We start from the raw sequence: 13419 nt of genomic DNA, 5'->3' as shown, positions 1-13419 counted from the left end.
TTTGTTTTGTTTTTAAGAATTTATTTCATAGAAAGAAAGAGAGTGCCCCCACTTCAGAGTGGGGGTTGGGGCAAAGGGAGAGGGAAAGAATCTCAAACAAAGGCCTCTATCTCATGACTCTGAGATCATCACCCAAACCAAGATCAGGAGTCAGACTGCCAACTGACTGAGACCCTTGCCCTTACCTTGTTTTTAAATGGGAATTTGGGGGCAGATGTTCCTGATCTATTTAGACCCACAACATTTTGCTCTAAACTTTATTTTTGAGTCGTCCTTTGGAGATTCCCAAGATCTCTTAATTGACATAATCTGACCCAAAGCTTGGGGGATGGTGGGCCTGAGGGATTAGTTGTGGGACCCAGGAAGGCATTATTATTTACAAATAATAATCTAGCACAGTGAAGTAGAGTAAAAAGAATTGGGAAATGAGATTTCACTATTTCCAGTAAAGCTGCAATGAACAAAGTTCTGCAGTGTTGGGATAAGGATAGACAGAAAGCAATGGAATAGAATAGAGAATTCAGAAATACTTCTGTACATAGATATTTTTTACTAAAGTGCCAAGGTAATTTAATGTGGAAGTGATACTCTTTTTTAGCAAATGGTTCTAGAACTGGAGATAGATAGATATGAAGTGAGAACCTTGACTTCAGCCTTTACTTCATACCACACGCAAATAAACCTGAAGCGGATCATAACCTAAATTAAAGAGCTAAAAACTATAAAACTAAGAAAATAGATGCAAAGATGTGTGTGCCTCAACCTGTAGTTTTCCTCTGCGCCTTTGTCAGTTATATCCATATTTTTCATACCTTTTAAGACTTTCGGTCTCTCTTTTGAAATTAAAGAATGCTCTAAAAATAGTAATAAAATTTTAAAATTTAGTAAAAAGAATGTTCTAGAATAAAATTATTTGGAATAGGGAGGTAAATGAAAGTTCATCTAGAACAGCTTCCTTTTTTTTTTTTTTTTTTAAAGATTTTATTTATTTATTTGACAGACAGAGATCCCAAGTAGGCAGAGAGGCAGGCAGAGAGAGAGGGGGAAACAGGCTCCCCGCTGAGCAGAGAGCCCGATGCGGGGCTCGATCCCAGGACCCCGGGATCATGACCCGAGCCGAAGGCAGAGGCTTTAACCCACTGAGCCACCCAGGCGCCCCGAACAGCTTCCTTTTCATTGTATAACCTTAAAGACTTATTTTCCCTGACTTCTTTCCTCATGTGTAAATGAGTAAAATGAAGCTGATGCCAAATTATAATTCTCTTATGAATATTAAGTAATTTCTAGAAGTAAGTGTTTGGGTTGTTTTTTTTTTTAAAGATTTTATTTATTTCTTTGACAGAGAGAGAGATGACAAGCAGGCAGAGAGGCAGGCAGAGAGAGAGGAGGAAGCAGGCTCCCTGCTGAGCAGAGAGCCTGATTTGGGGCTCGATCCCAGGACCCTGGGATCATGACCTGAGCCGAAGACAGTGGCTTAACCCACTGAGCCACCCAGGCGTCCCAGTGTTTGGGTTTTTTTTAAGATTTTATTTATTTATTGGGTAGAGTGAGAGAGAGCACAAGTAGGCAGAACAATAGTCATGGGGGGGGGGGGAAGCAGACTCCCTGCTGAGCAGAGAGCCCAGTGCGCAGCTCCATCCCAGAACTCCAAGATCATGACCTGATCAGAGGCTTAACCCACTGAGCTACCCAGGCGCCCCATAGAAATAAGTGTTTTATAAAACTATAAAAACCATGTAGTTGTTACTCAATAAAGTGCTGTGGTATTTAAACCATTTCTCTCTCTCCAATTGCAGAATAATAAAGTTGCTTAGAATTTTTTTTAACCAAGCATGTTGCTTTTCCTTTCCTGTTACAAGGTTAACCTAGTATCTTACGTGTAAAATTTGAGAGCTTATTTTAATGGATATTGATAGTGCTTTTTTTTTTTTTATCCTCTCTGATGCAAATAATTGAAGAAATTGTTATCTTCTTAATCTGTTTGCTTCTCTATATTTGATCATCTTAGTCACCCACAGCCACCTTCGAAAAACACGGAGAGCACCTACCCCGAGGAGATCGTAGGTTTGGAGTAAGCCGTCGTCGACATAATTCCTCTGATGGCTTTTTTAACAATGGACCTCTGCGAACTGCAGGAGGTGAGCCATGCCGAGCTTCCATGACTATATTTAAGCTACTCAGTTAAGCCCACATAGAGGCTACATGTCCATGACCTTGATAGGCTGTTCTTAAAACAAGTTTCCCAGTTAGATCTTCAGTTGTCGTTATTCAGTTACATTGGCTTTCTAACGTTCTTGTGCTCTCGTGTGTCATTTATTCAATTGAAGATCTCATATAGAAATTACATTAAAAGGAAAAGATAATTCTGTGGACTTAATCTTTTATTTAAAGAAAAAAAGGGTCTCCTGAAGGGCTTTTGGAGTATTGCAAATCAAATCAGGAAGCAAAAATCTAATGTGTTACTTGTCCTTATTATTCCAGACTCCTGGCACCAGCCCTCCCTGTTTCGCCACGACTCTGTGGACTCTGGTGTCTCTAAGGGAGCATATGCTGGAATCACAGGGAACCTATCTGGTTGGCATGGCTCTTCCCGAGGTCATGATGGCATGAGCCAGCGTAGTGGGGGTGGCACAGGGAACCATCGCCACTGGAATGGCAGCTTCCATTCCCGGAAAGGCTGTGCCTTTCAAGAAAAGCCACCTATAGAGATTAGAGAAGAAAAGAAAGAAGACAAGGTGGAAAAATTACAATTTGAAGAGGAAGATTTTGTAAGTATCAAGGTTTAAATGTGTGGTTAAAACCTAAACAAATAATGCCATAAATAGAAGACCTTGTTAATAATGATAAAGTTTTGAAGAAATTACTAAAAAGGAAGTCCCTAAGTTTAGATTTTTATTGCTTTTAGAGGGAAAGAAGTTGATTAGTGTAAAGGTGATGACCAAAGTTCTTAAGTAACTTAGCAAATCTCCATTTTTCATCTTTATGCTTTTGAAACTTTAAAAAATTCATTTCCTTTAAGTTTTATAAGGTTCAACATTCAAAATTCAATGTTCAGGTTATGTAAAAATGTGGTCTTCATGTTGACTTGTCTTTCTCTAACTACCATAAGAGGTTTTTTACTCTTGACTTTTTCCTCTTAAGTTGTGATGTTACAAATATGCAGTTGGTAGTGCCGATGTATACAGTAAAACTTTGCCATTGTGTATTGAATTATATGACTTTTGGCTTCTCAAAGTAGAGTTTTTAGTGCACCTTAAAAAAAAGTTTTCTGGGGGCACCTGGGTGGCTCAGTGGGTTAAGCCGCTGCCTTCGGCTCAGGTCATGATCTCTCGTCCCGGGATCGAGTCCCGCATCAGGCTCTCTGCTCGGCAGGGAGCCTGCTTCCTCCTCTCTCTCTCTCTGCCTGCCTCTCTGCCTACTTGTGATGTCTCTCTGTCAAATAAATAAATAAAATCTTTAAAAAAAAAAAAAGTTTTCTGTATTGTATTTATTTTTAAGATTTTATTTATTTATTTGACAGAAAAAGACACAGCAAGAGAGGGAACAGAAGAGGAGGAGTGGGAGAGGGGGAAGCAGGCTTTCCACTGAGCAGGGACCCCAGTCCCAGGACCCTGAGATCATGACCTGAGCTGAAGGCAGAGGCTTTAACCCACTGAGCCACCCAGGCACCTTTGATTGACAGAATTTAATAAGAAGGCCCATTATCAATTCTGTGGCATTCCCAGTGGGAAATAAATCGAGAACAGAAAAAAAATGTGAAAGTAGCACTATCTATGCCTGCTGAGTGATTTAAGTGGAAGTTTGCTGTCAGTCAAACCTGAGCCAGGTCAGTAAGGGCAAATTAATACTGCATTTATGTTTTAAAATACCTTTTTTTTTAAGATTTTATTTATTTATTTGACAGAGATCACAAGTAGGCAGAGAGGCAGACAGAGAGAGAGGGAAGCCAACTCCCTGCTCAGCAGAGAGCCCGATGCGGGATTTGATCCCAAGACCCTGAGATCATGACCTAAGCTGAAGGCAGCTGCTTAACCCACTGAGCCACCCAAGTGCCCCTTTAAAATATCTTAAGTGTACATAAAGATATGTACATAAAAGGAGGAACGTATATATAAAAGGAGAAACATAAAAATGTACATAAAGGAGAAAAGTGGTCAAGTATGCACATCATCAAATTAAAGCTTCCCTAATCCTACTATCCTCACTACCCTCCCCAAACCCCCCCCCCAGAGGTGATCATCACCTTGACTTCTGTGCTTTATCATGGTTTTGGTAAACTTTCACTACATGTATGTATCCATAAACACTCTACACTAATATCATTTTCCTTCATTTTGATGTTTATATGGATAATATCGTAGTTCTCTTTTATTTGCTTAAAATTGTTTTGAGATTTATCTGTATTTGATATATATAACAGTAGACCGGTGGTTCTCAACCAGGAGCAAATTTGCCCCCATTGCCCATCCCCCCCACCAACCAAAGGCACGTTTGGCAATATCTGGAGAAATTCTGGTTGTCACACCTGGAGATAGTGCTATGGACATCTAGTATGTAGAGATCAGGGCTGTTGCTAAACATCGTATAATGCACAGGACAGCCCCATAATAAAGAATTGCCCAACCCCAAATGGCAGTATTAACATGATTGAGAAACCTTGCTTTAATTTTTCACTATTATATAATATTCTATTGTGTGACTCTACTGGATTTATTTATCCATTTCCCTATTTGCAAACATTTAGGTTGCAAACAATTGTGGTTTGGAGAACAAATCTAAAGGATTGGAACTGAGGTAACTAGAGAAGGAAGAGTAAGAAATTTCAATTTCGATTTAAAGCAAATTGATGAATAATAAATAATTTAAAAAGGAAAAACAGGAGCGTAATTGGAGGGAGAAGATAACATTCTTTTTATCAAAAAGATGAGTAAGATCTGGAGATGTGCACATGGAAAAAAAGATGATACATGAGGTTGTTGGATGGGTAAGAATGGAGAGTGATGTATTCAGAGAGGGCCCTAGAACCTATGGAAATAGCTGTAAGGAGGCTGGGAAGTAAATGGTTGAAGAAGAAAAGTGTAAGTGTACACTCAAGAACATTCAAGAAGTGTACACTTAAGAAAATGTAGTTAACCAAAAATAGTAAAATCAAGGTATTTTGGGGACAAATTTTTTATATATTTTTTATATATTTTATAAATTTTCTATATATTTTTCTATACTGTACAATGTATAATTAGAAAAGTTATTTTTTGTTTTAAAATGGTATTAGTTTGATGTAATAAACCATCTTACAGTTACCTTGGACAAGTTAAATAACCCTGATTTTCTCAGGTGGCTCAGCCGTTAATCATCTGCCTTTGGCTCAGGTCACAATCCCAGGGTCCTGGGATCAGGCCCCACATTGGGCTCCCTGCTCAGCAGAAAGCCTGCTTCTCTCTCTCCCACTCCCCGTTTGTGTTCCCTCTCTCTATCTCTCGGCCAAATAATAAAACCTTAAAAACTAATTTTCTCTGCATTGTTATAGATAGTAATGTCTACCTTGGACCATTAAACAGTAAAGATCACCTATGTCGATATTAACTGGGAGCATCTAGCTGCCTCAGTTGGTAAAGCATGTGACTCTTGATCTCAGGGTTACGAGTTTGAGCCCACATTGGGTATAGAGTTTACTTTTCAAAAATTCTGTTGTATTTTTATGTGCCTGCAATAGGAAATGAAGTTTTATAAAATGCTTTTTGTAAAGCCAAAAAATAAAAAACTTTTAAAATTGCTTAGGAATAAAATGTTTAGTAATAAATTTAACCAAAGATGTGAAAGATCTCTATACTAAGCCAAAAAATATTGCCAAGAGAAATTAAAGATCTAAATGAAAGAGTTATCATTGTGAATGGGAGGCTTTGAATTAGAAGACTGAACATGGTTAGGACAGCAGTTCTACAGAGTCTGCATAACACCAACCAGCGTGTATTCTTACAGAAATGGACTAAGTTATTCTAAAATTTTTATTGATGTATCACTTTTTTTTTTTTAAGATTTTTATTTATTTGACAGATAGAGATCACAAGTAGGCAGAAAGGAAGGGCAGAGAGAGAGAGGAGGGAGCCGGCTTCCTGCCGAGCAGAGAGCCCAATGTGGGGCTTGATCCCAGGATCGAGCTCAATCCCTGGGATCATGACCGGAGCCGAAGGCAGGGGCTTTAACCACACTGAGCCACCCAGGCACCCCTAAAATTTTTATTGAAATAAAATTTTTTATTGAAAGACCCTAGAATACCCAAAGTGATCTTGAGAAAGAATGGAATTGGAGGACTTCCTCTAATTTGAAGACTTAGTACAAACCTATAATAATCAAGATGTTACATTATTATAAGAATAAACTAATAGTGGAGCAGAATAAAGAGCTCAGAAATAAACCTACATTTATATTGTCATTTGATTTTCAACAGATACTAAAACAGACCAATAGAGAAAGAAATGTGTTTAACAAATGGTACTAGAATAACTGTGTGTATATAGTGAGAGGATAGATAGATAGATAGATAGATATCCCCTACCTCATAGCATACAAAAAAAATTAATTCGAGAGGAATTATAGACCCAGATGTAAGGCCTAAAACTCTAAAGCTTCTAGAAGAAAATTTGGAGGAACTTCTTTACACCTTAGAGGGTAGGAGAAGATTTCTTTGGACAAAGAGAGCAATAACCTTAAGGAAAACATTGATAAATTGGATTTCGTCAAATTTAGAACATCTGCTTATCTCACAGACTCAAAGAAAATACAGAAAATATTTATAAAGCATATCTGTGAAAAGGGACTTGTATCCGTAATATAAATAACTCTTATAACTGAATAATAAAAAAAAGACAACTCAATATATATTTTTCTTTCTCTCTTTGAGAAAGTGAGCAAGTGGGGACCTGCAGAGGGAGAGTGAGAGAGAATTTGGGGCAGACTTCAGACCAGTGGTGAGCTGATGGAACTTGGGGCTCGATCTCACAACCCTGAGATCAGGACCTAAGCTGAAATCAAGAGTCAGACACTTAACCAACTGCGCCACCCAGGCACCCATCTTTCTTCTTTTCTTTTCTTTTCTATTCTCTTTTTTTTTAAAGTTTATTTAGGGGTGCCTGGGTGGCCCAGTCACTTGAACATGGGACTCTTGGTTATAGCTTGGGTTGTGACCTAAGGGTTTTGAGATTGAGCCCTGCATTGGGCTCTTTGCTGAGTGAGGAGTCTGCTTTGAACTGTCTCTCCCTCTCGCTTTGGGCCCCTACCACTCTAATCCCATCGTAGGTCTCCTGCACACGAGCTTTTCTCTTAAAAAAAAAAAAGTCTTAAAGTTAATTTAAGTAATTTCTGCACCTGATGTGGGGCTCAAACAACCCTCAGATCAAGTTGCAGCTGAGCCAACCAGGTATCCCGACAACTTAATATTTTAAAAAAACAAGCAAGATTTGAACAGATTCTTCACAATGGAAGATACACAAATGGCCAGTAGTCACATGAACAAAATGATGAGTGTCATTAGTCACAAGGGAAGTGTGTAAATTCAGATTATGAGATACTGCTACCCATTCACCACAATGGCTAAAATGTGTAAGTTTGAAAACATTAAATTTGGTGACATTTTCAAGTGTTTGGAACTCATACATAGTAAGAGCATGAAGTAGAAACCATTTTGGGAAAGGGTGTGGCAGATTTTTGTGAAACTAAACATAAGCCTATCCTGTGACGCAGCACTTATAGATATTTACTCAAGAGAAACAAAGGTATATGGGCATTTATTATAATTTTATTCATAAAAGCCCCAAACTGAAAACAGTTTAAATGTCTTTGACACAAAAATAGAAAACTTGTGGGGCGTCTGGGGGCTCAGTGGGTTAAGCCTCTGCCTTCAGCTCAGGTCATAATCCTGGGGTCCTGGGATCAAGCCTCGCTTCAGGCTCTTGCTCAGCGGGGAGCCCGCTTCCCCCCCCCCCCGCCTGCTTGTGATCTCTCTCTCTGTCAAATATATAAATAAAATCTTAAAAAAAAAAAAGAAAACTTGTGGTATAATCATGAAATGGACTACATGTATTCATTAATAAGGAGTGACTAATAAAAAAACAATGAATTGCAGAATGGTACATACTGCCTGATTTTGTTTATGTGCTGTCCTAGAATAAGCAAATAATCTATGGTGGAAAAGAAAGTCAAAGCAGGGGCTCCTAGGTGGCTCAGTGGGTAAAGCCTCTGCCTTTGGCTCAGGTCATGGTCCCAGGGTCCTGGGATCGAGCCCCGCATCGGGCTCTCTGCATGGCAGGGAGCCTGCTTCCCTTCCTCTCTCTCTGTCTGCCTTTCTGCCTACTTGTGATATCTGTCAAGTGAATAAATAAAATCTTTAAAAAAAAAAAAAAGTCACAACAGTGGTTGCCTGTGTGGAATGGGGATTGTCTGGGAAAGGGCATGAGGGAACTTTACTGTTGCAGTAGGTAATTTTGTTTTTAGAGAGGTTGAGGAGTTATAAACATTTTTCAAAACTCATGGAATTGTATACTTAGTATATGTGTGTACCATTGTATGTAAATTTTATTTAAAAACAGATTATCATCACCAAGCATGGTAGAAATAGATAAAATAAACCTCCTGACGTGATGCATTGAGGATGCAACCTCACCTCTTTAAATCCTTACAGGAATGCATAGCCTGAATCTAACCATGAGAAAATATCACACAAACTCAAGTTGGAGTTCTACTATAAAGAATTACAAAAGATTGATCAAAAGAACTAGCCTCTACTTTTTGAAAATGTCATGGGGGTGCCTGGGTGGCAAAGATGGTTAAGCGTCTGCCTTTGATTCAGGTCATGATCTCCAGGTCCTGGAATTGAGGCACTGCATTGGGCTCCAAGCTTGTTAGAAAGTCTGCTTCTGCCTCTCCTGCTTGTGCTCTGTCTGTCTCTCTGAAATAAATAAAATCTTTTAAAAATAAAAATTTTATCATGAAAGAAAAAATTCCAGGTTAAAGAAAACTAAAGAGGGCGCCTGGGTGGCTCAGTGGGTTAAGCCGCTGCCTTCGGCTCAGGTCATGATCTCAGGGTCCTGGGATCGAGTCCCGCATCGGGCTCTCTGCTCAGCAGGGAGCCTGCTTCCTCCTCTCTCTCTCTCTCTCTGCCTGCCTCTCTGCCTACTTGTGATGTCTCTCTGTCAAAAAAAACAAAACAAAACAATAAAGAAAACTAAAGAAATAAGACAACTGAAGGAATCCTGTGAGGAGGACCTTGCAGGCTTAGTTCGTGGGACTCTTGACCTCAAGATCATGAGTTCAAGACCCGTGTTGGGCATGGAGCCTACTCCCCCCAATAAAAAGGCAGCATACGATCCTTTGGACACTGGATGAGGGGAAAACAGTGTACATTTTTAAAATTCTGTTTTGCTATAAAACTAATCAGTGTTATAGTTTGAATAAGTGTGACAGATTAGATAGTATTTGTTGATCTTAATTGCCTAATTTTTACAATTATACTGTGATTATGTTAATGTGTTTTTAAAGAAATACGTATTTAAGGATGAGTGGTTTAGGTTGCAAATGGTTCCGGAAAAAATATATTTAGAGAGAATGTTGAAGTAAGTGGTGTAAAATGGTGACATGAGAATCTAGACATCTGTGCAGGATGTACAAAAGGTTTTTTGTTTTTTTGTTTGTTTGTTTAGATTTTATTTATTTATTTGACAGAACATGAGAGGGCACAAGCAGGGGGAGGGACAGAAGGAGAGGGAGAAGCAGTCTTCCCTCTAAGCAGGGTGCCAGATGCAGGACTTGATCCCAGGACCCTGGGATCATGACCTGAGCTGAAGGTAAGATGTTTAACTGACTGAGCCAGCCAGGCACCCAAAAGTGAAATTATTTCTGGGGCACCTGGGTGGCTCAGGACGGTCTGGCTGGACCAATGAAGAGAGAAACCACACAATAATTTGAACAGGGAAAGTACAGGATTGGGGTAATGAGCGGTTGGCTAGTAATAAAGAGAACACTAAAGAATATGAAGGCCAATATAAGGGACTAAAGAATATGAAGCCAATATAAGGGATAGCTAATAACCCTAGGGCTAAGCTAGAGTGCCCAAGGGAGAGTCTCCCTCTTCCCCCATCACCACCAGACCTTGTTAAAAAGGACTTAGTTGGTGCTTACTGAGTGACAGAACAGTTGCTTGGGTGTTTTCAGGGAACATGCTGAAATCTGCCCTCTTGAGTACCCAGTAGAGCTGTTCAGATACCACTCTGCTACAAAACCACTCAAGTCAAAGCTCATATGGACTTTAGAACCTGGCTTAGCAGGAGCTGGGTGCCGCAGGAGCCTGCTGAGGAAGCACACTGGAACAAGAAGCAGAAATCTTTTTCTTGCTCTATACTGACAAAAAAGTTAACTTTCCACCTGGCAAGGGAAAAATGTTAAGTGCCCAGACACTTTTATACTGAGCAGGCAAAAAGGATGACTTTGGAACTAAGAAACAATAAGTTGGTAAATGGCACGGAGTACTATATCATTGTTTATATTAACCAGCCAGTGTATTCCCCTTCTAGAATGTAGCCCCTCACTGAACACAAAACAGTTGGAAATAGGATCCAGATTGAGCTGTGGAGGTGGAAACATAGAGACAAAGGAAAGTGAAGGTTGAGATAAAAGGGAGGGAGGAATGTAGCCAGGGCATGAAAGAAACTAAGCCACCATATTTTTTAACACTTTATGAAAACAACACAACAGAGAGCTCTAAAGCTTCATGTCAGAAAAGCTGTCTTGACATTGACAAAAACTAATCATATGTAAATGAACATAAAGGGTCAAGAGAATAAGGAGCAGAATAACATCCTTAACAGTGCAGAGTACACCTGTACAGCATGTCCACAAAACAGATAAGAACCTTTTAAAATTTACTCTTACTACAGTGTTACCATGCTGTTTTAAAATTTAAATGATACTAAGAAAATGGCATAAGAACAACCTAAACCAGAAAAAAGTACTAGAAATCAGGAAAGAAGTATTGAAAAATTTGTTGGGTGCCTGGGTGGCTCAGTTGGTTAAGCATCTGCCTTCAGCTCAGGTCATGATCCTGGAGTCCCACATTGGGCTCCCTGCTTGTCGGGGAGTCTGCTTCTCCCTCCAACCTTTCCCCCCCTCCCTCTCTCTCTCAAATAAATAAGTAAAATCTTTCTTTAAAAAAGTAATGAAAATTTTGAGGAAAAGGGAGACTAAACAAGGAACACAAGAGAATAATCCGTGTTTTTCAAGGATTACAAGAGGAAAACAAGAAGAATTACAAGAGGACAAAATTTATTAAAGATTTTATTTATTAGGGAGAGAATAAGGGGGATTTGGGGAGAATGGAGGGAGAGGGACAACAGACTGCTGAGCGCAGAGCCCAGTGTGGGGCTCAGTCCCATGACCTGAGCCAAAATCAAGAGTTGGGCATTTGACCAATTGAGCTACCCCGGCACCTCAGAAGAGGAAATTTTTTAGTGAGGGAGGCACAGCCAGTTAAGTGATCGACTTTGTTTCAGCTCAGTTCATGGTCTTAAGAGTCCTGGGATTAAGCCCCAAGTGAGGCTCTACACTCTGGCAGGGAATCTGTTTGGCATTCTGTCTTCCTCCCCTCCTACCCCTCTCCACCCTGTGCATGTGTGTGTGCTCTTTCTTTTTTTCTTTCTCAAATAAATCTTTTTTTTTTTTTTTAAGTTAGAATTGAGGGGCTCATGGAGGTCTCATGACTCAGTCTCAGGGTCGTGAGTTACAAGCCCCACATTGAGGGTAGAGTTTACTTAATTTTTTAATGCTTCATTATTTTTAAAAATAATAAAAGAATGAGAAATGATACAGATTTGGTCAAAAAAGAGCATCTATATATGTGTATGTATATATACACACATGTGTGTGTGTGTGTGTGTGTGTGTATAAAGATCCTGTACACACACATACCCAGAAAAAAAAAACGCTTAAAGGCTAAAAATTATAATTCAAGAATAATTTCTTGAAATACAGTAAAATTTGAGCTATGAATTGAAAGGACAGAACAGCCAGCACCTAAGTAGGCTTATAAAATGCCTCGGGGCGCCTGGGTGGCTCAGTGGGTTAAAGCCTCTGCCTTCGGCTCAGGTCATGATCCCAGGGTCCTGGGATCAAGCCTTGCATTGGGCTCTCTGCTCAGCAGGGAGCCTGCTTCCTCCTCTCTCTCTGCCTGCCTCTCTGCCTACCTGTGATCTCTGTCAAATAAATAAATAAAATCTTTTTAAAAAAAAAATAAAATAAAATGCTAGACTCAAGTGAAAAAGAAAAATACCCCTTAAACATCAAGTCCCAGTGACTTAGAAAGAAAAATCAGACTTTGACAAAGTTTTATAATAGAAGTCAGTGGGGCGGCTTCATTATTCTCAGTGGGTTAAGCCTCTGCTTTCTCCTCAGATCATGATCTCACTCTGTCTCTCTCTGTCTGCCTCTCCATCTACTTGTGATTTCTCTCTGTCAAATAAATAAATAAATAAATAAAATCTTAAAAAAAAAAAAAGTCAATGGAATAACAGTTACCGGAGTCAGAATGTTAGCCAATAGTTTTACACCGTCAAATGTGTATAGAGGGGTTCTGTAGTCTCTCCAACCTGCTTCCAATTTATAGGAAATCTAGTGGTATAACATTTATTTAAGTAACCTGTAGGTTAAGAGAAGTGAGAGATGTTTTTTTGGAAACAAAACTATCATTTTGAGGGACATATACTTGGGTGGTAAAAGCAAAGAGGTGATCACCATAACTTAGGATAATGGTTATTTTTAGAGGGGGAGAAGTTTGTGGTTAGAGTTTTTGTTGTTTTTTTCTCTTACTTTGTTTTTTTGAATGAAGCTTATAAAATGTTCTGGTTTGGCTGGTAATGTTCTGTTGATTAAACTGAGTGAATTAAGTGGTGATTACAAGAACTTTTTGCCCATTTGTCTTATGCAGTTTTTTTGTATCTGTATATTTTACTATTTTTAAAAATCAGTGGAGGGGCGCCTGGGTGGCTCAGTGGGTTAAGCCGCTGCCTTCGGCTCAGGTCATGATCTCAGGGTCCTGGGATCGAGCCCCGCATCGGGCTCTTGGCTCAGCGGGGAGCCTGCTTCCCCCCCCCCTCTCTCTGCCTGCCTCTCTGCCTGCTTGTGATCTCTGTCTGTCAAATAAATAAATAAAATCTTTAAAAAAATAAAAATAAATAAAAAAATAAAAATTAAAAAAAATCAGTGGAAAGAAATAAAAGATACCATATAAACAGGGGCAGTATCTTTGAAAACCCTGAATAGAATGTGACTAAGAACACAAACCTATTAAAATGGGAAAATACAGCTTTTATCCATGGGGACTCCCTCTACCTGTACTTTTCCATCCAGAGGAGTGTAATCTGTCCTTCATATTTT

General features: G+C 39.3%; 1 protein-coding gene across 5 annotated transcripts in view; it reads left to right on the top strand.

Moving 5' to 3' along the window:
- The window catches only part of LOC101688019 (vasculin-like protein 1), a 59690-nt gene that overhangs the window by 21479 nt on the left and 24792 nt on the right, over positions 1-13419 (top strand). For all 5 annotated transcript variants that reach the window (XM_045064444.1, XM_045064445.1, XM_045064447.1 and 2 more), the window contains exons 4-5: positions 2009-2138; positions 2482-2768. In XM_045064444.1, the coding sequence (XP_044920379.1) occupies positions 2009-2138; positions 2482-2768 (417 nt within the window). The remainder of the gene's footprint in view (positions 1-2008; positions 2139-2481; positions 2769-13419) is intronic.

The sequence above is a fragment of the Mustela putorius genome, unplaced genomic scaffold, assembly GCF_011764305.1.
Source record: "Mustela putorius furo isolate JIRA1106 unplaced genomic scaffold, ASM1176430v1.1 tig00003853_pilon_pilon_pilon, whole genome shotgun sequence".
NCBI classification, from domain to species: domain Eukaryota; kingdom Metazoa; phylum Chordata; class Mammalia; order Carnivora; family Mustelidae; genus Mustela; species Mustela putorius.
This window is presented reverse-complemented; position numbering and strand designations above follow the sequence as displayed.